At 39.0% G+C, this 27,065-nt stretch overlaps 1 protein-coding gene across 5 annotated transcripts in view; it reads right to left on the bottom strand.

The window, feature by feature from the left end:
- Nucleotides 1–931: 931 nt before the first annotated feature.
- The window catches only part of KIAA1549L (KIAA1549 like), a 278,328-nt gene continuing 252,194 nt past the window's right edge, over nucleotides 932–27,065 (bottom strand). For all 5 annotated transcript variants that reach the window (XM_053306233.1, XM_053306238.1, XM_053306252.1 and 2 more), the window contains 5 exons: nucleotides 25,843–26,193; nucleotides 20,268–20,365; nucleotides 18,680–18,828; nucleotides 9,675–9,826; nucleotides 932–5,604 (listed from right to left, as the gene is read on the bottom strand). In XM_053306233.1, coding sequence (XP_053162208.1) covers nucleotides 5,323–5,604; nucleotides 9,675–9,826; nucleotides 18,680–18,828; nucleotides 20,268–20,365; nucleotides 25,843–26,193 — 1,032 coding nt within the window. In that variant the 3' untranslated portion in view covers nucleotides 932–5,322. The remainder of the gene's footprint in view (nucleotides 5,605–9,674; nucleotides 9,827–18,679; nucleotides 18,829–20,267; nucleotides 20,366–25,842; nucleotides 26,194–27,065) is intronic.

Below are 27,065 nucleotides of genomic sequence, written 5' to 3'. Positions count from 1 at the left end.
CAAGCCAACGAGAAGGCTTGAAGTCCATCTCAGGTACTGTGATCCATAATTACTGAATGAAACAGGCTAAATTACTCTGCATTTTTATTGTGAACCCCTTGGGACAGGGAACCATCTTCACATTTCTTTGGCTATGCAAACCTCTTTGTGAACTTTAAAAAGAAGCATGTAAATATTCCTAATGATAATAATTATTTTGATGAGGCCGGCAACCACACTTGAAGTGAATAAGACTTTAACTGAGGGAACAGTTGTCCTCCTGGACAACACACAGGCATGGGGAGAAGATGGAACTTCCTATTTGTATTTGCCCTGGCTACTCAACTACCTTATGCTGCAGGTGTATCTTATAAATGCCGAAGGCTGCTACCACTATTTGGAATGTTGAAAATCAGTATAGGTGCTATGAAAGAAGTGAAAGGAGATAAACCTTATACATACCCTGAGGACAAAAGGGGCTATACAGTGCTGGGAATGAGTGAAGACATGCGCTTAGTGAAGACATGAGTGAAGGGAGGCACTTAGGAAAGCCTAGAGAGGTGTGAAACAGTTGTACATAAACATGGAGTGCCTCAAATATGGTTCATGTTTTCTATTATTAGTAAATCTCTACCTTATAGTGACAACAGCTAATAAAGCTCACAAATTCCAGAACCCTATTTATCATCATTATTCTGCAGATAATTTTAGGAAAATCTTTGCTGATTTTAATAAACTAATATTCGTGAAATTGCTATGAGCAGATCAATAAAATTTCATATAAAAGCAATTGGAGATTAAAGAGAATCATTTTCAAAATATTTGATGAATAAATATACCTGAAAAGGTTTCTACAGCTTTAACTGCATCAGTCTATACTTGCAATAATAATGCCTCAGGGGGAAGAATTAAATCTCTACAAAATTCTTCATTGAAAAACTTATTGCGACTATTGTCATACAAAATGTTTAATATATCACAAATTATTTATACACTATATTTTCACTTTGATTGCATTTGCGCTCACAGATACTGTATACTAGAACATTATTTCTTTTTCCAGAAATGTCCTCCCTTGTCTTAAAATAAGTACCCTATTTACAACTTCTACAAATTACACATGCATGTTACATACAAATTTAATTGCTTAATGAATTAAGAAATACAACCCCATATATCAGGTGCACCTCGGGGAGCATTTTAATGAAATGATTACACAGAGAATTTCAACTTAAATAATGTATGTAGATACTATTGTCTGGAGGAACAATGATGTACTAGTGGGCCCGGGCACAGAGCATCTGTGCCTCTAGCTGACCTGCCGCCGCCGCCGCCTGCGCCGCCGCCGGGCCTGCCGCTGCCGCCTGGCCCGCCGCGGCCGGGCCCGCCGCCTTGCCTCCGCAGCCGCACAGCCAGGCAATTCTCCTGGGTGCGCCAGGACCAATCAGGTGCCCCCGCAGCCCAGCCAATCAGCTGGGCTGCCGGGACGCATTTTTCCTGGGCACACCCAGGAGAAATATATATATAGATCATTATCCATTTCTCTATGAGCATTTCTCTATATTGGCCAAGTATATTGGCCATTTCTTTGTATTGGCCAAAAATCTTGCAAAATTATTTGTCCCACTGAAATCATTTGGGATTGTGCGTGCATAATCCTGCACTGGAATGTGACCATTAATATGAAGTGGTCAGATTTCTTTTTAATTAGTTATGAATGCAACTCATGTGAGCAAAAGGCCATTGGCTTCAAAAACCATTAGTGCATTTACTTAAGTTTCTTAGTACATCTGAAGGCCAAGCTCCTAAAACACAATTCTGTAGTAAAACTCTTATAGACCTTCTAACACTATTGATTAATTAAAAGTATTTTCTAAAATAGAATAATTTCAGTTCTTAACTAGGTTAAAATGAAAGTAATATATCAATTTCTTATATCATTTTAAACAAAATTTCAGATTTGAATAGCATTTGTTTTCAAAATAAAATTAAGGAGTCATCACAGACAAGTTTACTTCCACTTAAATAAAGAGTTCTCAAAATCATGTCCCCAGAAGTTGTTGGACTATGACACTCTTTGGCAAGTGTGGCTGGGAATGATAAGAACGTAAGAACAGTCCTGCTGGATCAGGCCCAAGGCCCATCTAGTCCAGCATCCTGTTTCACACCAGGATGCTGCTGGAAGCCCACGAGATACCGCTGGAAGCCTACAGGCAGGAGTTGAGGGCATACTCTCTCTCCTGTTGTTACTTCCCTGCAACTGGTACTCAGAGGCATCCTGCCTTTGAGGGTGGAGGTGGCCCACAGCCCTCCGACTAGTAGCTGTTGATAGACCTCTCCTCCATGAAGTTATCCAAACCCCTCTTAAAGCCATCCAGGTTGTTGGCTGTCACCACATCTTGTGGCAGAAAATTCCACAAGTTGATTATGCGTTGTATGAAAAAGTATTTCCGTTTGTTGGTCCTAGATTTCCTGGCAATCAATTTCATGGGATGACCTCTGGTTCTAGTGTTATGTGAGAGGGAGAAGAATTTCTCTCTCGCCACTTTCTCCACACCATGCATGATTTTATAGACCTCTATCATATCTCCCCGCAAATTATCATGATGGGAGTTGTAGTCCAGCAACATCTGGGGACCTGGGTTTGAGAACCCCTGACTTAAATTAAATGGTTAACATTTTTTTTTATTTTTTTTATTTATCAAATTTGTACACCACTCACTTTTATCTCTGGGCAGTTTACAACAACATAAAACAAGTCAAAACACAGGGCAGAGGGAACTTTAAAACAATTTAAACCCACAGGCAAATTAAAAAGCTTGGGCAAAAAGATAAGTCTTTAGGTACTTTTAAAAAATTGTTGGAGATGGGCAGGCTCTTATTTCAGCAGGGAGTGCATTCCAGAGACTCAGGACACCAACAGAGAAGGCCTGTCCCTGTGTGGCCACCAGATGAGCCATTGGCAACTGCAGACGAACCTCTCCGACCTGATATGAACTGCACTGGCCCTAGACATAACACACACCACAGTACAAACAAATCTGGAACTGTCTGTTGTCCTATGTTATGCTACCCATCACACCCACTTCCAGGTAAAATAGGATGAAACAGAGATGTCCCAGTGTGTTGAGAGCACCAGGTTGCTCAGCAGTTTTAAGATAGCAAGCTCTCAACTTCTCTGTGTAGACATTGGTAAAACTCAGCTAATCTGAAAAGGGTTTGGCTGCAACTCCCATTGAGTCCCATCAGAAATCTGCCAAGAATGATCAGGATTCAATTGTCACAATATTTTTCATCTCCAGTGTCAAAGTATATTGGAACAGGCAACAATTCAACATGGAAAACTTGTACATGTATCCTATTATAATGATACAATTTGCATTAATTGGCTGATAGGAGATTAGAATACAGTATTGTTTTCATTATATTCATTTTATGGAAAATTGAGTTTCTTTGGTTCTTCAATAGAGTTGTTTTCCTACCTATGCATATAGAATCTCCAACCATAATGCTGATTATTTTTTTCTGTTCATTTATGGTAATTTCCTGTTCTTAGCACATTGATCATTTCTATAAATACACACTAACTATTTACATAATGATTACAAAAATACATTTTATTTATACGCAACTGGTTAAACAAATAATAATAATTACACCAAAAGATGTTGCCACTGTTGAGACTTTTGGGGAGATATTTGAAAAATAGCTTTGCTTGAAAATGCTGTGCTTTTACCATTCTGCATTTCTTTCTTCTGTTTCTGTACCTGTTCAGGCTGGTTTTTGTGGCTAGAAGGCTTACTGCAGGTTCTTCTTAAGTTTTGTTAGTAAAGACCAAAGAAACTCATCAGAAAAATGAGCATTATGAATCTGAGGTTTCATAAACTAAAAGGTTAAAGGGCCTTTTACTCCAATGGACCTCAACACACCCCATGTGGTATCTTACAAGAAATCTTATTTCCTCAAGTTACATCACAAAATTTAAGAATGTTAAAAAACTAAAACAGTTCACTGTTTTTTGAGACTTTGAAAGATGTCAGCAGAGAGTCTTGTTCTGCTATTCTTTCCTTTAGAAGAAGCTATCTTTTCAGGACAGTGTAGTAAAACAATTAATGACATTTAACTTCCAGAATTTACTGCCCTGGGCTCAGTCAAGTACCTCCCACCCTCCCACCACCCTTTTTTTTTTGCAGAATACAATTTTGTTTAATCCACATACTTATATAGTTATTTACACTTTAATATAATCAATAAATTGCAGTCTCCCCAACCAACAGATACAGTACTTCCAGAACATGTTTGTGTAGTAATTGCTCTAATATAACCAAAGTCAACCTTAACTCTTATCAGCTGTTTCTGGCAACTCTTCACTAGAAGTCATTGTTCATAACAGAAAAAGGACAGAGCTCTGTGTTGAACAGAGGTTTTCTTGTAAAAGCAGGTATTTTCATTATTCCAAGCCGAGATAGACTCAAGGTTCTCAAGTTTACCAGTTTCACCGTGTGTTCTGAATGAAAGCCTTTTAAATGTAGGACACATTCAAAGAATTTGTTTTCATTGGGAGGTTCCAGGGAGCTTTTAACACCCACTCACTTTGTCAATTTTCTTTTCCATTTCATGATGGAGAGAGACAGGGTATTGAAAACACTTCTGTGTAATTCAACAGTAACATTACACCTGTACTTTAGACACCAATTACACTAGTATGCCTTTTCACAGTTCTGGCTTTTGGATTATGAACAAAGATTATGAGTTTGAGGATATTTACAAAGGACTCTACAGGGCTCATTCACAACAAATGATTCAAATGTAGTTTCTAGGCAGGACTGAGCTCTATTGATTTGCACAGTCAATTTCTGAGAATGTCCAAAATGCATCAGCTTGACCACTAATGTATTACTAAATGGCCCTTATTGTTTCTGATTTTACTATCATTTCTAGTCCAGAAAGATAAAGTTTTCTTTTTTTCATGCATATGTTGCTTCAAAATGATCTCTATTTGTGCTTCCCAAGCTCAATATACTGGAATATTAGACAGGCATATGGTTTAGTAATGTCTCCATCAACAAAGATTTCATAGAATAAAGAGGTATGTGTCAGACAATTGTATACCATAAATATATCAGTGTTTAACAAAGCGTTGCCTGGGAACACCTGCCTTAATGGGCAGAGAGTCAATCTTCAAATTAACTGTTCTATTTACTCCCATTAAAAAAAAAACAGTGTCAACTGTTTCTGAATAGGAGGGGAAATGGCATCCCTTTGGCACAAGCCATGACAAGTCTGATGTGAAAGACAGAAGCCTCTAAGTTATGCAATGCAATCTTTCAACACAAGAAGCCATCAGACCTGAAACTCAAACATATCTGTCTGTTTCTTGGCTAGCTTGGCAACTTCTTCTCTTATTGCCTTCACCAGAGCAGCTGTAGAAAGACTGCTGAGAGGGTTATCAGATGAGTCATTTTCAGTTAGACTCTGTTGAGATGCAGCAGTAGAGGGAAGTGGGGCTTGTTCCAGGCTGGGATGCATATTTGCTGGTTGGCTGTACTGACGAGGAAGCCTCGATGGAGAGTTATGCTGATAGCGTGGCCGTGAATAAGCTTCTATGTAGCCGGGGAGTGGGACCTAGAGAAGATATTAATTTGACAAATAAAATGGCTCTCAGAACTTTGTAACATGACAAAGAATTTCTGAAGTGGTAATCATGTGGAAAGATGGCTCTTGGGAGCACAGACTACAGATGTTATTTTTGAGTGGAAATTATGGTATGTGTTATGATAAATCAGCACGTTACTGGCTAAAACTGCTTCATTTCTAAGAGTAAACAGTTTGATGGGAGCAAATTTCATAATGAAATTGTAATAAATAACTGGTCCAAGGTTCCCCATCAAGTTCTTGTTTGAGTTAGGAGGAATGTAACTGTGAACTAAATGGACCTCACCCCTGCCCATCTTAGAAAAGCTCTGACATCCATGAGTTAGAAATGGTGCTTAAGACTATGCCTCACCCCAAAACAGGAGACCATTTCAACTTAAGGCTTCCTCTGTTCCATTACTACTGTACAAAGGACCACACACACACACACACACACACACACACACACACACACACACACACACATGCCCCTACCCCTCTAAGCAGAGATGTCTGACTAAATCATGGAAATATCACATTTATAACTGCATCACTGAACACTACCCACTAAACCTAATGGTATTTTTCTCGTATTAATTTTTGCTGGTCAAGGACTAAAATAACAATGGATAAATAGATTGATTCTCACTAAGCCATGTCACATTAAAGTGTTGCTCTATCTTCATCCTATAGAATACTCTATTGTCAGCTTTAGTGCTAAGACACATTTCTCTGAAGACTTAGCACATATGGTATCTTTCCTTCATTTAGTATAGTGTAGCTGTAGCTATTTTAGATAAGAAAGGGATGGGTGGGGAGGGCTATATCATCTAGCTAAAATGGGGGCACATTCTAAGTAGCCTTAAGTTGAAATGGCCTCCTGTTTTGAGGTGGGGCAGAGTATCCAGTCTCAAGAAGTCTTATTCATTTGTAAACATAAAACCTTTTCTGTGGTACTGCACGTGTAGTACCACAGTGTGACACTGTGACACTGTGTGCACTATTATCTTGCTATAAATTGTATGAGGTGTAGTTATTGATATACAAAATGAGCAATATGCCATTTACTTCTCATAAGGACTATATTATACAAAGGAAGAGTAAGGATCCCATTCTTAGTGGTGGAAGAGGGTAGAGGCACTGTGTGAGCTCTTTCACCACTTACAGTGGAAGATAAATTTTCATTATGAAAGAAAACTAATGTTTTAATATATAGTTTTAAAATGTGTAATTGATTAGCTTTATAATAATACAGCAAAGCTGTCCACCCCCTATTTCAGAAGTCAGTATGCTCCCCTCACTAAAAAGCCTACTGGATAATTTACCACAAAAGTATCTTTATCTTTGCAGTAACCAAAAATAGCATGGCCAGCTCCAAAGCTCATGCTAATGCAATGGATTCAATTTTTCAAAAGGTTGTCAAAAATTAATTCCTGAAGTGATTCATTAGTTTTGTTCTGTGTACTTCCATAGCATTCCAGTAGTCTCAGCAGACTTGCATTGATCTAACTTGGAAGATCCCCAAGCAAATAATTCCTTAGGGATTTCCCCTTCTGTCTCCTAGGGGTAATAGATTTGCTAGGCCAGTACTCTAACCCACCACTGTATTTGCAAACTTTCAACAGAATGGCACAAAGGTATCCAGCACTGGCAGACTTGTATAGTAAATGGGATGAGTACCAACGCTTCTTTTTCTGTGAATGAGATTATTTAGAGCTTTGTTTCTTAATTAGATAAGATACTTACACCCTCTGAAACTTAAAAGACAACTATTTTAAATCCCATTAGAAACAAAAGATGACATCCTCACTAAATTATTCGATGGAAGTCCAACTGAATTTAAATCGTCCTTTAGAGTAACTCCTGAGTACTGCTCTTGGGTAACTTAGTCTAGATGTCAGCCAGTGAACTGCAAGTGCACTGATTTTCAAGTCTTGAATACTCAGAAATGTAGATTTACAGTAAGTCAACATAGCTACACTTTTGTTCCTTAGAAAATGGCAATCCATACTTCCTTAAGAACTTCAACCCCAGGAGCCTGATAGATGCTGAGTCCTTTTGACATCTGGTTGCTCACACAAGACCTCTATTATTTCATATATGTGGAGCAAAAAATTAAAATCTATGGGAGAGCAGAATGCAAATGGCAATCAGAATAAAGCACATTCCTATTATGTGTGGATTTGCACCTCAGAAATTTAGCAAAGAAAGCTATGCTGTAACAAAACACTAGAGGACACTATTTCACCACTTTTAACGAATAAAAAGCTATATATCAGTTTAAGTACCCCAGAGATGCAAATTGATTTGTCAACCAAATGCCCCTTCACTGTCTCATCCATTCACAAGGCTGTTGCTGCCACTGCCAAAGCAATCCCTGAAAAAGAATGTGAGTACTTGGTGGAGATGTGTGTGTGTGTGTGTGTGTGTGTGTGTGTGTGTGTGTGTGTGTAGAAAGATCTCTTCAATAGATCTCTTCTACATTTTCAAGCAGAAAAGTTAATCAGAGGTATTAAGATATGCATAAAAAGAGTGTAAGAGTGAAATCTGGTTGATTGTAGGGAGAGACAGTAATTTTGGATAGGAAGAATTCTAATATCAGCTTACATTTCAGAATACCAAAAATATATGTTATCTTCTAATGATTACATTAATCATTAGAAAATAACATATATTTTCTTGCTTTACCAAGAAGCATTTCTAAAAATGCTCTTCTAAAAATAAGTAAATCTGCTTACACATCTGATAGTGCTGCACCTGATTAGGGAAACTTTCTGAAAACCCTAATTTTCTCAAGAGCGCCCGCTTTTTAGAAACTTAAGCGATTTTCTCATCTTTCCACTTGAAAGCTTTCAAGACATCTTGAACATAACTAAACCAAAATCCTAAAGGCTGCCATCCCTCAACACCAAAATTTCCTAAACAAAAGTTGCTTCCCTGTGGGAAAATGTACAAATCTCACATATCGTTTGTCTCATGCTATGAATGAATATGCATATTTTTTTCACATATACATGTCAAAGAACAAACATGGGTGTTGCATAATTAACTTCACAGAAGTAACTATAATGCAGGAAATTAACTGGTTTAAAGCAATCCTAAGAGTAGCTCATATGTAGGTCTTTTCTTTCTACCTAATAAATACAACAATAGCTAGTAGCCATTGGCTAACTCTAGTAATAAGTCCCAATTCCAAGCCATACTCTGCCTTTGCCAGGGTGTGCAACTCATCCACCTTGAAAAGAATGTAACATTTTTGGTTGTTTAAACCAGTGTTTCTCAATATTTTTGGAGTCATGGACCAGTACATTCTTCGTGTGTAGTTTCCCAGACCAGCAGTTAGTATAGGGGTCACCCCCCACCCCACCCCCAGGCCCCCCAAAACAATTTTGGGCTGGTAGGGGCCACCACCGGGAACTCTCCAGAGCTCATTCCCAGGCATTATCCTCATTGCTGGATAATGTTCATTTGAGGAAGCTAAATTAATGTTATCCAGCAACAAGGGCTGCCTGCCTAGAAATGAGCTCTGGAGAGCTTGCCCAGGCTCCGTGGATCCCAGGCCCCACCCCTCTATGTGTGAGGGACCGGCACCTTCATGGACCAGTACCCAGCAGCTCACGGACCGGCACTGGTCCATGGACCGGTGGTTGAGAAACACTGATTTAAACTGTTGCATTATGTATATGTGATTTTTAACTCTGATAGTCCACTGCACCTGAACTGTGCTTGAGCACACTGTAGAACTGGTGGTATTAACAGCATACAGAGCAGAAAGATGCTGCTTTAAATTAAGACAATTGTATAAAATGGTTTGAATCATTGAGAACTTCAGCAAAGAGAGGTTCCTGTTGTCCCCTGCTAACATCTTTCTTTAATCCTCCAAGTTTACTTTAGGCCACTGCAAGTCAAGTAGTAGAAATGGCAACTTTGCAACCAGTACCAGTAGTAGTCTAATAAAGATATCATCTACATGGACATTTGCCCTTCCAAATATCTAACCTCAGTAAATTTACTAGAAGTATTCAACATACAGGCATAAAAATTAAAATATGAACTATTACCGAATCAGCCCATTGCCCTGGTAAATCATTTTCTCCAGCATAGGACATCCAGGCCTGGTTCCTGTATGCTGTAGGTGGTGTTGGGATGAAATAGCCTGTGAACCCAGGTCGGTGTGCTGCTGGGATGGCAAATACCGCTGGAACTGTACTTCCTATCAAGAAACAAGGAAGATTATTAGTAATCAGAAAGCATAACTATAGATCTTGAGGAACATTGCAAAGGATACCAGAGTTGTTCCAACTAGGTGAAGCCATTTTGCACTGGCAATATAGAGCCCCTTGCCAAAGACAGCATGAGTGAGTGTATCTGCATCTAGTGCCTTGTTGCCACTGTTGCAGGATGAATCATCTCACAACAGAATATACCTGTTTGAAGAGGATAACCCAGCACTGACAATGGTCTTGACACCCCGAGGAGCCAACATCATGATCATACACCAGTGATTATACTTGTTTCCAGTCGCTAATCCAATGTGTAATCGAACATAGGCACAGTGCAGATGTAGATTCTTGGGTGTATACTAGTGCAGAAAGAGCATCATGGAAGCCATGGACAAGATGCTGCAGGTCAGGTTTCTAGCAGGCTTGTACATGTATATAACACTGTATGCATTGTACTAAAAATATAATGTGGATTCTAATGTTACTAAAGACTGTAGCTTCTTGTGTACCATTTTTATTAGATGAAATTCTAGTATAACAATTTTTTTCAATATCTAAATGGATGGGAAAGCTCTTAGCACATTGGGACAAGATAATTCTAACGAGCAGTGAGTAGTTGCAACAAAGTTCAGAACTTCTGAAAAGCAATGCAACTATTATTATTTGGTGATGGGTTTGTGCATTTATAGTCTTTATTCATTCCTAAGGTGGGGAAACATTCCTGTATGAAACATCGTTTAACATTAAATATGCACAATCTTTGGATTATGGGGAGAAAATATAGGTCTGACTGGCTCATCCTCTGTTGTGTGAATTGCTCTTCACATAGTTTAGATAATGTTGTACCAACCCACCTGGCATAATGTTATTTAAAACTTCAGCTCCTTCCAAATTCCTAATGGCTGTATCATTTTACATTAAAACATATTGCTACATGATCATATACCCTTTATGTTTTTTATGGTGCATTCTATCACGTTCATATAAACAGTTTATTTGTCCAGTGGGGTGGTCGTTTTCCTCAGTTGGCAAATGAATGTATTCTTCAGTCAGTCACTCCTACACTCTTCAGTCTGCATGTCTCAGTGGTATCTTCTGGGAGCCACTTGTTAGATCACTGGCAACACATCACTGCATTCAGCTTGAAACACATTGCCAAGTGTTAGAAAAAGAATCCATCTTTATCTTCTGTTCAATGAAGCATTTCTTTTACATATTGCATGCATCAGCTGCTAACATGTAAGTGTGTTAAGAGCAACAAGTATTTCGACGACATGCTATAACCTTTCTGAAGCTAAAATCTCAAATAATAACAAACTTGCTTGATAACTATGAAAACTTTAAAAGATGGCTTTCTTTGTTAATGCTGAAGAGCAAATATCTGCTCTTTTTGTGCTGTTAACTCATGCTTCTTTGAGGGATGGGATCAACAATTGCTCACAGCTTTTAAAATCGCACTGCACTTGTATGGATGTGGCCATTGCTTTGGTGCACTGAAGTCAGTGCCCATGATCTGCTTCTCTGAGTGCTAGGAATAAACATTGGTGGTCTTGCATCTGATCCTATGCACATTAATTCAGAAGTAAGATCCACTAAGTTTAATGGGATTTAGTTTCAAGTAAGTGTATACAGAAGTACAATCTCAGACTCTCTTTTCTAGTTCTGAAAGATTCCTATGTCATTCTAAAACTTTTTTCACATGTGACACTGAACTGCACCTGACTCTCTGGCAACATTTGTGCCATGCACAACATGACTGGCATGTTGAAAGCAAGATTTACAATCTCATTAAAAAATGACTTCAGTAAAAATGGATTTAAACCCAACTTGTGAAAACTCTCAAGCGAAGGATGGATTCACTATTGAAATTAAAAACTCAGTTATTCTTGTTTCAGTGTCATCTGTACTCAGTATAGCCTTTATCAACATAGCAAATTCATTCACTCTCATCCTCTAGGCAGAGTCTTCCTGATGCAAGTATGGTTTGCCTATGAGGTTTCTGCTGATTCCTATAACATTTGTGTTCTGGATCTTTCACTTCAGTCTCTACACAGAAATGCCTGAAATATGCTATTCAACAAGTCAGTGAAGCGTAATTAAAAGCTGAAAAGTCTGTTTCATTACTGCCAGTTGTAAGGAATGGACATTGCCTTTCCAGGCACCCATCTGCTAAACAGGCCAAACCCCTATGGCCCTTCATTAAACTGACAGATGTACCTGAGCAACTTGAAACAAAACACTTCACACACATGAGTTGTTAAACAGAAACAATATATTTTAATAAGACAAAGTTCCATTGTTTTTCCATTTCAGTTTACAGCACAGTTTCCAGCCTCCGTTGTCTACAATGGGCTTGCCAGAATTGCATAAAATGTTGCTTATGAAATTACATGAGATGAACGGAACCAAGGACAACCAACCAAGAACCCTTTATTCGTAGGGAAGGGGAATGTTAGAAGCTAGCCACATGTTTTCTTGGAGTCATGTTCCTCTTATGACATAAGATCACTCTGGTGTGATACCTTTTAACTCTGAGTTTAAAATTTCAGAAGATTATACTTCTTCTTCTGATGAATACACTCCTCTTGAGTGGGAATAGTGTGTATTTATTTTTGTGGGACTTAACAACAATCTAAAAACAGCAATTCCCCCCAAACAATTAAGAAACAGAGACATCATATTACAAAACAGAGTCTCTTGGAGGCATACGTTGGAATGACTGTAGATGCAACACAAAGAGTTTAAATTGGGAAGATGCCTTTACTGTTTAAAGCCATTTCCAATACCAATATTTATACCACGGCTGCATATTTACACCACACTTTACAATCACAGAGATGGCTTGTGACATTAACCCCAGGCTGAGGGCAGTGGGGAGCTGCTACATCTGGCTGGGACAACTGTAAGCTTCTCTTGAGTGGCCACAATTACCCATATGCTGCTTCCCATAGCCAAAAGGGTTCAAATCTTAAATGAAAAGAAAAGAAGGTAACATTCCAATGGTTGTTCCTTATGTCACCTTTACTCAATGAATAATAAAAGAGAAAAAAGGGACAAGAACAATTATCACATCTCCACACACTCAACCATTCTGATCCTGAGCAGAAGAACACAGTGAGCATTTTTCTGCCCTCCTCTCCACCACACCCAAGTTTTAAAAAATGTGACAGCTTCTCCAGTGCAAATACAAAAAGGACCATTCAGAATCGGCCTGACTGTAAAAGAACTCGCCATCAATGCACATGCTTAATTATTGAATAGCCTTTGGATTTACATAATTTTACATTCCAAACTGTTTCTGCTGTAGAAGGGAAGGATTGTGGTCATACACATCACCAACATCAGGCCAATATGGCCACAAGAGAACCTTCAAACTTTGGCAATGGTGGTGGGTATGAACTGAAAGATCAGAAGTTCCATTTTCATTTGCTTGAACCATCAGCTAAATGTTCCTTATACTTTTGGGACTCCAGTGCTATCATTTGGAATCACTAATGTATAATGGAAGTCTCCTCCAAAAAAGTATGATGTGCCTTGGCTAAATGGAACAACATCCTAAGCCAGTTTTCATGTATGTCTTGATGGCGTTATTGCAAAATGAGTGGCTCTGTGGGCCAATTATCTTCTCCGCCTGTATTGATAAAGCTAAGGTTCAACTGGCAACCAACCTTTTTCATAGGTTTCATAGACTTTTTGCATCCCTACATTCTTTTCTTCTAAGTTAGCCAAGGAATGCTGAAGATCTAAATAAGCCTGAATATGTTTTTTTAGGCGGAATGGTGCCAACTTGGCTATAGCTATCTTTGTTCTCTCTTGGTTGGATGTGGAAAACCACAAGCTTTTTGGTGACCACGAAAATTTGAGAACTTCTGGTAAAATGGATGAAGTTCTTAGCTACAAATTATACAGATGTAGACCTATAGAGTCAAGGTATACTATTTGAAACCACATCTCTCTTAGAAGTCTTATAAAATTCAGTGGGATGACTCATTCCTTTGAGGATTACAGCCCTACTTAAAAGCTACATAAAATGCTTCTTTATCATAGCTCAAACTTTGCCTTGTTATTTTCCCAGTAAAAAGTGCTTCCTCATTTTAGAAAGCTCTAATCAGGCACTCTTATTCTGAATCAGCCCAGTGCTTCCAATTACAAATTCACACCCACGAAAGCCTTTAATCCAAATTTCACCAACAAGATTAAAGAATGCATATGTTAAGATGGAAGAAGCTCCTTTTTATCCTCCACCCACCACCTTTCATGCTCTGCTAAACTAAAAACTTAAGTTATGCAATCTTCATAGAAAAGATCTGTTGATCACCAACACTGGGTGTAATTATTACATTATCTTTTCTTTAATTATGATGCTGTTCTATGCTGTATCTGCCAAACAATGCCACCATGCTGTTAGTGCTCAAGTAACAACCATTTTATAATATATTCTATGTTCCCAAGGCCAGTCTATCTTACTTGCTCTTCCATTTATGCATGTTAATTCTGTTCCTTACTTTATACAATATAAAACTGAGAAATTGACTTAAATATCTAGTTTTGTGATTATAACAACCAGAGGATTGTTATATTTTGCTCCTTCCCAGAAAATAAGAAAGCTGGGACATTTTATTCAAAGAATGCTCTGTCAATTATTGCTCCATTATGTGTATGTAATTTATAATAACTATTCCTCTCTGTGAAAGTTGGTATAAAAAGACTAGCAAACTGTTCAGAAGTCATTTTGGGGGCATAAAACTCCACCAAGATGGTTACATGTTTCAGTTACATCAGCTCTGATGTATAAAGCTGATGTATAGAGATAAAGAAATAATATTTTCTTTAGTAAAATTCAGAATTTTGACATTCCACCATGCTAACATCTTAAATTCCAGACACAGACTCTTTCCACATTTCATCCAGGTACCCTGAGGTCTTTCTAGAGAAGGATAGTATCTCATCTAACTTGTTCTCCACCAAGCAATACTACTGAAGGGAAATAAATGTGCCATAACTGTAGTATTTAACCCACTGCTGAAATATCAATACTTCTGCATCAGACACAGTATTCCTTTAGTTGTTCCCAAATCCTAAATGGACCAACATTTACTATATTTAAACAGGTAAATCTCTGCAGCATTCAACATTAGATATATATTGGCCTTCCATTTATTTAATCAAGCAAATGTTAGCAGAGTGATTCCCCAAGTTGTGAATGAGGATCAAAAAGGAATCTTTTGCATGGAATCAGAAAAGGCTTCAGGCAGGGATAACATGATATTGGTAGTAAAGTGTGGGGTGAGAGGGAAGAGGAGAAAGGATTTCCCATTCAAAGACTGGAACAAAGAGCTCTGTACCGGATGAAAACTAAATGCCATAGTAAGTAAGCCCTTTTGAGCAGCATGTTGAAACTACTGTGTTTAGTAAACTAGACACGGTCAAAATAACAGTTTTCCTCATTTTCATAATGAAATTAATTGGTTTTCACAATCCTACTATAGATCAGTTCCAGAAATACTCAGCTAAATTTCACTTTTCAGGAACAGCTCTTGATAGAAGTTATCTGCAACAGTGGACTGCCCCATAAGTCTGCCAGACTACTGTGCTTCAGACAGGCAGAGCCTTCAAAGCCACTGGGAGCCGTGAATGGCGGAGCACACAAGCACTAACATACCCTGAATAACATGCAAACTGTGCTGAACAGTCCCACTGGGACTATCTACATGCTTAAAATTAAGAGAAATTCTTAAATGCTCCACTGGACCATAGCCTAAGGCAATAAAGTGAAATTTCTACAAGCCCTTTATTACCAACCTGGTGCAAAAAAAAAAAAAGGAAATCTATATCCAATCTTTAAAAAATTGCCTGATATCCAGCAAATGCAGATTAAGATTAACGCAGTGTGGGTGCTCCTAACTTCAGCAATCATGTCACCCTAACCCCTGCATTAGTCCCCAAGCGTGGGTGCTTTTGTAAAAGAGTGCAAATACTTTCAAAGCTTGCCCACACTCTGGAAGTGATCTGTTAGAGTGGAAACGCATTGCTGATCATCAGGGATGTTTCTGCTCTAACACAGTGCTTCCAAAGTGCAGGAAAGCTCTGAAAGTGTTTGCACTCATGTGCACGAGCACCCATGCTCATGACAAATGCAGAAGCCAGCGCAATGTAGCCACTGATCTTAGCAGCAGCTATGCTGCATTAGTCAGGATGTCATTGACAATGCTGAAGTAAGCCCCACTGGTTTAAGTTACCCTTGCTTCTACATAAGTGTACTTAGGTCTGTGGCCTTTGCTGCTGTTTTTGTTAGGGGCAGTTCTTTTAAGACAAAGGCATGATTTGTTGCTGCAATAGCACATTTTGCACTTACAAAAAGAATTGGGGTGGGTGAGTTATATTTTTACAAAGATGCTATTTTACATTTGTAGTAAAAGTGGACATAATACTCTTGAAATTGTTTAGCACCTCATGATCTCAGATTCAGAAAAATAAGGGAAACTTCACTGTGTAAAGGCCACTTGCTAATTCAGCCCAGCATTATATCGCCAGATCTAGGGGTTTCACAACTTTTACCAACTAAGACAATGCCACATTCCCTCCTGTTTATTCCATGTCTCACACAATGTAAGGTCCTATACTAATGGTACCTAATCATTAGTATATGTCCTATGTGTTTCCCTAGCTTCCACAAACATACTGACTTCTTCTATGAACTCCATAATACACTGTTGACTATTACTTCTTTATATGGCATGCAGCAAGGTGATTTAATTAGTGGAGATGCAATTTTATTCCACTCACTATCTACTGCTATTCATAATTTTCAAAATACAAATGGATACCAGCATTGTAGCTGATAGAATTTTTTTTTAAAATTTACTTTTGCTCAGTGTGGAAAGCTGTTGCAACAGCAAATGGACAACTGGTCTAGGGCAGATAGTTTTGAAAGACACAGAGGACAGCAGTTACCCATGTGTGGACCAGCATCCAGGACCTGACCACTGACACTGGGTGTTAAATCATAAAACACAAGGAAACTGAATCCAGGAAAAAGCTGTGGAATAAACACGGTCAAATTAGTGAGCAAGTCAGCACTTTCTCCTACCCTCTTCCTTCCTTTCTGGTTATTTGCCCAAAGCTTCATTCATTAGTCTTCCAGCGTAAAACTATAAACAAATCTTGCTTCTAGCCTTTCATTCAGAAGCTCATGTTTTGTTATCAATCGTCAAAGTATGATGTTAACTTATTCCAAATAACTGAGGGAAATTAATGTGCCATTTCAGTGTATCAATAATACGGAAAAACAGGATGGCAAACTTCCATGGTATAGTTATTATAGCAGACAAATCCTACTTTAACAGCAGCAAGCAACAGAAGGACCCAGCCTCACTCCCATGCAGGGTTTCTTCATATGCAGAACTATTTTTCTTCCTCTGCTCACCTTTACTTGAACACACATGCTGAAAGACAGTTGTTGGGTGAACAACACACATTTAGTGTCCTTCCAGGAGATTGAGAAGTCCTGAAAGACATCTGTGATTGCCCCATGATCAAGCTAGCACAAGGAATTAGCCTATAATTTGCCAACATCTGCCTTTCCTACTCCATTGTGTCAGCTACACAACTATCTTTCTTTCTTTGAAGAAGATACACATTTCATTAGCTTCCTAATCAATCTGAATTAATCTTCTTCAAGAGTTTGGGTGACATGGGCTTCAACAACTGAAAGCTTTATTTAGTAAACACAGGAACACTAAGAAAATGGCAGATCAAAGTTACAATGTAAAACAGGAGATGAGCCCAACTCATTCACATACAGGCTTATACAAACATTTAAGGTATATCCATTGTGCCCAATGAGGTGCATAAAGTCTGCAGTGTTTCCTTATTTCAGAAGGGACGATCAGTTGTTTAGGTGTTTTTGTTTGTTTGTTTTTGTAATCAAAAAGATTTGCTAGGGCCATAGCTCAAAAGCACATGCTCTGCATGTATAGGGCCCAGCAGGTTCAATCTCTGGCATCTCCAGTTAAATGGATTTCAGGCAGCATATGCTGAGAAAGACCTCTGTCTAAGATCTTCGAAAGCTGCTGCCAGTCAGAGTAGATGATACTGGGATAGATGAAGCAATGGTTTGGCTCAGTACGAGGCAGCTGCATGTGTTCATATTCTCCTCAGAAGCTTCTTCTTGCAAACAGAACCTACTTGCTCTCTATGTCCCAGAGCAAAGGCCTATGTGTATGATCATATTCAGCTTATTAACGCTGTGGTGAAGTCAATTTGAATTGATTTGCCTCACTGGGAACTCCTCAATCATAGATCGGGATATCCTCACCTAACCCACATCTGAATAGTTTGTGAGGACATGCTAGCTTGCAAGTTGGAGACACAAGGGAACAATCATGTGATGGATTTACCATCAATTGAGGATGGCTTCACCACATTGAGCTAAAAGTGGTAATCCAAATTTGCTCTTTCTAAATACAGTTTGGGTCAATGCAGAGTGCCCTCAAGAATAAGCAGCCATTGCAATGGAAACTGACTACATTACACGGCCATCTATTTTCTGTATTGCAACACACCATCCGTTTCAAGATCCTGCCTCAGAAAGATGCCAGTTCCAGGTGTTTCAAATAGAAAAGCCATGTCCTTCCTCCCAACTCCTCTCCCACATCAGAAATATGCTGCATGTGATAAATGAAGGAGTGTGTGGGAATCCTTTTATTAATCCTCCTTCTCAAGCCTTCCAGAGAATCATTTAACATAGTTCTAACCAAAGGTGTTTGCAAGATCTCATACGCTCGTCTCTATGCCATACAGACTTAGATGTGGTCTCTGTTTGTACCGCATGCGTTTTTCACCTGAGTAATTCAAAGCTGATTGATCCAATGGAGCCACAGATACTGGGGCTCTTGATACTGGGACAAAAGGGGCATGATCATGCGGCTGTATCTGTTCAGTGCCACTGGACTCTGACATTCTTGTCTTGCTGCCAATATCAGATGTCGACCTGTATAATATATATTGAAAATACCCGTCATTCCAACATCAAGCAAATATGGACTGCAACCTACAACCCCCTTACTCGGGAGCAGACCAGTGGACTACTCTGGAGTACGTGGGCATTATTACAGGTCATGTCAAGGAGCAACACAGTCTCAGTCACCAAACAGGAGGCCTTTTTGTGCAAGGCAGGCAAAGATCACATCTTTCTTTTTGCTTTGACATTCTTGCTGATCAATGCCATCGAAGCTGCTCTATTATTACCTCAGACCTCATTTATTGCAACTGTGATACAAGTCTTTTGCCCTGAACTCCAACAATATATCCTGATTTCTTGTTGCATAAATGTACACACACACACACACACACACCAAAACAAACCACGAGTAGTGAGGCTACAAACAGCACTGGCTGGTATGGATATAAAACAAAGTCTAAATATAACTGAATACCATAATTTCATAGAGACGTTCTTATTTGTAAATACAGTTTGCTTTAGTTCAATGCTACTATCCATTATCCCTGACAGTAAAGGAGGAGCATAACTGCCAGTGCTCTATACTGATATTTTTGCACAACTGTGATGACATCATTGGCAGCCAATCGGGACAGCTCAGCTACTTCTGAATTCCTATGGCAGGGCTTAGTCAAATGCAACAGATGTGCTATGCTTTGCCTTTGCCTTGTCTGTCATTTTTTTAAAAGCATGGTTTGGAAGACCAAGTGATTTCATCGTCCTGAACCATGCAACAGTTACTCAGAAATGCATAGCATGAACTGTTGCTTTATAAGCTAGGTAGCTGTGAGGAAACAGAATTTTAAAAGGTGCTGTTCACAAGCGATTGCTGCTCAGATTCAAATAAATCAAGGCTGCAGAACAGCAGTGCCTGGAGAACTGTGCACTAAGTATTAAAACTGAATGTTAAAACTGATTCATATTTATTAGGCATTTAAAGTGCAGATAGAAAGCTGATAGTAACAAACCCTTTAAATGCATTCAGAGTGCCAAAACCAATTTTATCAGGCCAGCCATATATTTTGTGCTCCCTACAGCTGGTCGTCTCAAAAGGAAAACAAGGGTTTATGAATCATTCACTTATTTTATAGCACAACTAATCTGACATTATGCCTCTATAATGGAGGCCACAAGTCATGTTTTAAAGGATAGCGGAGCATTGATTTGATATATTTATTTGAGATCAGAAAGGTTTAGAATGGAATAAAAACCCATATTTTTGTTTGCTTGACTTCCTAGTTTCAAAACAGGTTGGAAATCTAAGATTCTGAAATGACAGACACCACTTGATTGCAATGTCATGAATTTCTCTTCGGTAGAGGGAAATCTAGCCTTGTAATACCTCTGAAGGCTTTGATGCCGTTAAAAACCAATTCTCATCATATAGGAGAGATCAACATTTTCAGCTAAAACATAAAACAGCAGAATACCTCCTAAGAGAGGTGACAGCAACTGGTCCTGTTCTGGGAGGCACAGGAGGAGGTGGAGAACCCATCACCATTTCAGGGAGTGGAGAAAACCTATAAGCCTGTTATAAGAGGAAACAAAAATGACCTATTGACTTCAGGAAAAAATGATACTGCATTGAATATGTCCAAAATACAGCAGAAGCACCCTGGAAGAAAAATATTTAAAATTCTGCCATTCTAATATTAGTTATTATCAAGTTAATATTTATAGTACCTCCTAAAATTGCAAAATTGCAATGTTCTTCTTTGCCCAAATTCTGCCCCCAAGGAAAAGTCAGAAGGGTTTCTGCCCCACTGAAAATTAAATGTTTTGATGTCAGAACACCTGGAAACATCAAACACCATCCCAGAAAACAAAACTGCCTACAAGCATTAATTTTATATTTCAGCTTTCCTTCCTTAATTTTAATGAGAAATCTTCTTCATATTGCTGCAGGCATGAAAATCTTTCTCATGACAATGTAAAGATCTTTAATTAATTAATTAATTAATTAGCAAAGCAATTTTGGAGATCAAATTTTAGAGGCCATGAGATCAGATCACCCTGCCTCTGTCATGGCTGGATTTATAGAGCCTGGCAGAAAATGGCATATAGCAAACCTAGAGATTCTCCCACAGGAACATAGGAAGCTACCATATACCAAGTCAGACCATTGGTCCATCTAGCTCAGTATTGTTTACACACACTGGAAGCGGCTTCTCCAAGTTTGCAGGCAGGAGTGTCTCTCAGCCCTATCTGGGAGATGTCAGGGAGGGAACTTGGAACCTAGATGCTCTTCCCAGAGTGGCTCCATCCCCTCAGGGGAATATCTTACAGTGCTGACACATTAAGTCTCCCATTCATATGCAACCAAGGGGACAAGTCATGCTTGCTACCACAAGACTAGCATTCCTCTCCTATGTGGTACGTATTTATGCCATGTGGTACGCATGTAGAAACATCTTCTTTATCCTTTCCCTCCAACAGCCTATTGGCTGAAAGCATGAGATACTAATCTTGAAGCTTTTGTGCTTACTGAAAATATCACATGTTCTTGGGAATAAAACGGCAGTTATCAACTGTGGATCTCAGCAAGATTGAAATATTGCTCTGACACCAATCTTTATTCTCCTAGAATGGCTGGCATATCAACATGCTCACGGAACATAAATTTTAGAAGTGTGCAACCAAGGTATAATGCACAATAGCACAAGCACTATGAGTATCCAAAATACACTTGGACACAGGAATACAGTATATCTTGACATAGGAAGTGTTGGAATGGGGATGAGGCCATAGCTCAGTGCTGGTTAGAATGTCAGTCTACTATCACAGACAAAGTTCAAAGTACTAGCAAAGACAAAGTCCAAATCTCCACTCTGTCTTTTTGGGGATGGGGCTGTAGCTCAGTGGCAGAGCATCTGATTTGCATGTATAATGTCTCAGGCTTCATCCCTGGCATCTCCAGACAGGGCTGGGAAAGCCACTGACAACCAGTGTAGGCAATAAGGAGCTAGATGGACCAATGGTCTGACTCGGTAGAAGGCAGCTTCCTATGTTCCTAGCATGCAAGATAAAATGTATCAAAAAAAACCCCAATGGATTGGTAGTAGTTTGTGTTTGTTTTTTTGTTTTTGGTAAATTAATCACACACAAAAAGAATTGTACAAACTATATAAGTCAGTTTCCTATGTTGCTGTTTTCATGGTCCCCCGCACTCGATATAGTGCTGAAGTACAGTAGGTCCCTAAGGGCTGGATGACCCTCAAGGACCTACTTCCAGATTGCACAGAGCAATTCATGGGAGAAGGGGGATCAGTGGAAATCTCTCACACACACAGCCCTGGTGATCATCTGCACTTCTGATGCAGGGCGACTGGCTCTGCACATGTGCTTTTTTTGTTTTCATGGGTGCAACTTTAGTCAGGTGTCAGCCACCAAGTTCAATAGGAGTTAAGTATCTCACACTAGCAAGTAATAAGAGAGCAAGAATATTGCACAAGTACAATGTTTGTAGTTTCCTATGCTAATTTTTATTTAGATACACTTTTGTTAAAAGCTATACCTACAGCTTCACCTAAAATTTAGCAAGGAACAAGCCTAATGTTCTCTCCTTTCACACATACAAATACTTGGCTTTTTCCTTCTGTTGATACATATTTGTTTATGTAAGAAAGGTTTGGTCATGAGGTGTCAGAGCAAATCTCTAGATGGGTTCCAACTGTAACATTTGATTATATACCTTATGAGCACCAGTGCAACAATTTCAAAGTGCCATGGGCAACCTTTAGCAAGACTGAAACAGCAGTCTGAACTTGTGTATTTAATGTCAGTGGTTTTCAAATAAATTCCAAGGGATGATCAGAAACCACATTCAGGCTGTCTTCTCAGATTCCTACCAGATAAGGTCATGTATAACCAGTGTTGGTTATAAATTATAAACCCTGGAAATTTCTTTCTATTTTTGTATTATAATAATGTTGGCACTTTTCAAGTTATACATATAGATATTTTAATTTCCCTTATGAAGTCTGAAACATCTTCAATAAACAAATGAAAATATCTACACCTGGGTAAGATATAGCAATGGCTTAATCTTTAGATATCCCCCCCCTCCGCCCCGCCACCATGTCCTAAAGCAGATTCTAGTCTGCCCTATTTCATAGTCCCATTTTTAAAACAGCTGCTTTGCCACTTCCAGAACTGTTACTAATTTTCCTTTGTCAGACAAGAAGCATGCCCGATTCAAATTTGCAAATAAAATTAATTACTCTTCAAAAATGTAAATCAGGTTGTTACAAATGAATTACTAAAAAAAAACAGTCCAGGATGAATGGGCCGTTGGAATCGGTACTCAAGAAGGGAAGTAGGAGGTTGCACAGTACTAGATAACTGGGACAGTCTGCAAAGGCAGCAGACTAGCTTGGTAAGACCTCCAGGAATCAACACAGGGAAAGAAAGGAATCTTTCATGCATATTTTTTTCGTTGGGAATCTTCCTCCCCCCACCCCAGAGTATAGGTGGGTTAGGGATCACCAGCTGTTTCTGTTTAGCCACACTTACCAAGAATAGTCCCAGCAGGCTTTCTGTAACATACCTTATCTTTAAATCAATAGGGTGATTCATAATTGATCTAGTTCAGGCAGAAAAAATATTTTGTTCCCATTTATCTGCTGAGGAAATGAGGTAGATTAGTCATGCTCCTATCTGCCTTTCAAGGTCTGGATGATATGTATCCCAGCTCATAAGAGAGTGAGCATTCAAGGTAATGGTTTTTCCAGTGTCACATGGGAAATTTCTGGCATAAGTATGAATGGCATTATGGGTCCTTCTTTTTATTAAAGGGGCATAAGAGTGCCCCTCTAGTTAAGCTGAGTAGAAAGGAGAAGAAAAATTCCACCATTATAAGCTTCAAAATTATATTGCTTATAAATGTGACTGCTGTTGAGCTAAAAAAATTGAAACGGTTGTGTGTAATCTATTCGATGAGATCTATAATGTGCCTAATTTCAAGGAGATCTTGTAAAAATGTTACAGCTACAGCAGATTAAAAATTGAAAATTGATACTTAGGTCCTTTTTTGTCCAAATTTTATCCAGGCATATATTTCTTTCAAATTTTGATGAAAATGATCTTTTTAACATGCTAATTCTCTTTATTTAGCAGAGGGAGAGCAAACTGGCCCTATCCACCCCCAGCCCAGCATCCCTCCAGTGGCTATTGCTGTTGTCTGCCTTATATGTTTTTTTAAAGATTGTGAGCCCTTTGGGGACAGGGAGCCATCTTATTTATTTATTATTTATCTGTGTAAACCCGTTTGCAAACTTCTCTTGAAAAGTGGTATATAAATTGTTGTTGTTGTAATTTGTTTAGACTCAACTAGGAAAACAACCCTTTGTTAATTTGGTGAAGTTTTGATCAGCAGTTCAAAAGCTATTAAGGTTTTCCTGCCCCATGACGGTCTGTGGGTAAAAAGTGCTGGCAAAGTTATGCGGAGTGTGACTGTTTTGATAATGAAGCTAGAATGCTGATACATTTTGCCACTCCTCTGATATCAGCAGGGGGAGCCAGCTAGTGGATTCTATTGCAAGTCCAATACCCTATTCCTTTAGTGATGGAAGGTGAACTCTTAAGGGAAGGGTGGGAAGGGAGAAATGGAATGGACAGCTGGAGAGAGCCAGGTGGGTAGTTAGAGCAAATTGGAGGAGAAACAGTATTCTTCCCAGCACTTTCCTCACAGAGTTCTAGGGTCAAAGTCCTGGGGAGGATGATACTTCCCCACACTCTGTGTGTGTGCCTTTAAAGATGGTGCTGGGGCTTTACAGGGCTCTGTTATTCTTATAGGCCTCCCCACTGTACCCCAGCACTAGGAAAAGCACAGCACTACATGGAGGTGAGAAATGGCTCACATTTGGGCTAATTTTTACCAAAGTGACCTCCACATGCACCTTCCAAGATGCACACGATACACAGTGCAGTCTATTTTGTCATTTATTTATTTTCACATTGATATCTTCCTCCAAGGAGCCCAGAGCAATGTACATGGTTGTGTTTATCCTCACAACAACTCTGTGAGACAAGTTAGGCTGAGAGAGAAGTGACGAGCCCAAAGTCATCCAGTGAGTTTCGTGGCTAAATGGTGATTTGAACACAGGTCTCCCTGCTCCTAGTTCAACACTCTAACCACACTGGTTCTACTACACGATTGTAATGCAGAACATCCTATAACTGTTTCAGAAATATATAAAACTAGCTGGGCCAGGAATAAACATGTAATTGAACCTTTATTTGGTAAAGCCAATGTTGATAGTTCAATTCAAACTACAAGTGGCCCTTGTTATTCACAAGGGTTCTGTTCTCGCCTATAGGCACAAATACGGAAACTATGAACAATGAAACCTTGAATTGATGGGAATTGAGGGATTAGGTTCCTAACCCCCCACAAAAGGGCCAAAAAAGCAAGGGCGGAAGAAATAAGAGAAGAAAAGGAGAGTACTGTATCTTATTCTCCAGGTCTCCAGCAATGCCCCCCAAAAACCTGAAAACAGTTTTCTCACACACACACACACACACTTTTTTTTTAAAAAAAAAGAAGAGCCACAAAATGTGGCTCCCGGCTGGAAAATGACAGCAGGAAATGACACCGGAAGTTATTTCTGGGTCATTTCTGGCCACTCAAAAATGCGGGCAGGCGAACTTTGCCTATATTTCTACCCATGGATAATGAAACTGGGTCTCTAAGACCCAGTCATGGATACATGAAACCACAGATACAGAGTCCGTGGATAATTAGGGCCAACTATGCAATATCACTCACAGAAGCACAAATATGGAGTCACTACATGAGATGAGTGATATGCATATGTGATATAAAAAGAGAGGCTCCCTTTATTTAAAGTACAAGTAGGAGACTAGGCAACAATGTCCCCCATTCATATACACACAATTTATTATGTGCTAAGACATGAAATTTTCTTTCAGATTTGTCTCACCCCACCCCCTCCAAATAACAGTACTCTCCTGACAGATCTATATATCACATAAGAGGTCACTTACAGGTCTTGGTAAGCTGTACTGATACATTTCTGGTCTATATGTAGGCACCCACTGTATTCCCCCTCTGGGTCGGGACATGGTACCAGGAGCACTGGTCACAACATCAGAATATGGCAAGTGCTGTGTGGAACTGTAAGCATCTTGTTGCCTGCCCTGTCCTCCATGGCCTGCTGAGGCCAGACTAAAAGCTTCTTCCAGTAACATGTGCATCTGTTGTCTGACTTCATCAATGGATGGCTGAGAACTCAGAGTTGATGTCTCTGAATGGCCTTTTGCTTGATGGGTTCTGGTATAGTTTCGGGGTTCATTGACACGGTCAACATTTGTTTCTTCTATCATTTCAGGTTCAGTCTGTTGGACAAAGCAAGCGCGGTTAACAGAGAGAGTTATACACAGTTGTTTTTGTTTTTGAACTGAAATTTGAGTTTCGACCAGTTCTTCTAAGGTCACAAACCTTATATCAGATGTATCTATAACTGATAGATATATTAGAAATTATCATCGTGATCATCTTTTACTGCGTAATTTGAGAACAGGGGCAGGAGAACTAGATGTGTCCTCTATCAGAAGAATGCCATGACAAATTTACAAAGGGGGAGAGAAGTCCTAATGGTCATACAGCAATGTTAGGAGCATCTCATAAAAGGCTACCAAGAGATGTAAACCTCTGAAGGATATTATTTGCCCATTTTTATTTATAACATCATGTATGTTATTTTGCTGACCATTTTTTTTCAATTACCTTGAATGGTTGGGCTTTGGTGGAGGAATCTACTTAAAATATTTTTGTTCTCACAACACTAATTTTTAAATGAAGTAAACCATGTATTTTTCTTGTCGTGGAACATAAGTAAGTAATGTTAAGCAGGTTGTTCCTTTAAATATCTGCTATAATAAAGCACACTGGAATGCAGCAGACCATAATACTGGTTACATGACATATTATGATTTATCACTTCTGACTGGAAGTGTCAAAACATGGGCAATCCTTTCACAAATGTACATTTGTTAAATATCTTGTGATGTTTCACAGTTTTCCCTCACCTCATCAAATGCCACAGCAAATGAGCAGACTATATTTCAATGGACAGCTAGTTTATTTATTACATCATAAGCATTACAATCCTTGGCCATCTTCAGACATACAGTTTAACAGAAGATAACACTAACTGGAGTTAAAATTTCAAACTCCAATTCATGCCGCAGACTTTCACCAAACTGGC

Source organism: Hemicordylus capensis, chromosome 1, assembly GCF_027244095.1.
Source record: "Hemicordylus capensis ecotype Gifberg chromosome 1, rHemCap1.1.pri, whole genome shotgun sequence".
Lineage (NCBI taxonomy): Eukaryota > Metazoa > Chordata > Lepidosauria > Squamata > Cordylidae > Hemicordylus > Hemicordylus capensis.
The sequence above is the reverse complement of the archived record's forward strand: the minus strand, read 5'-3'. Positions and strand labels throughout refer to the sequence as shown.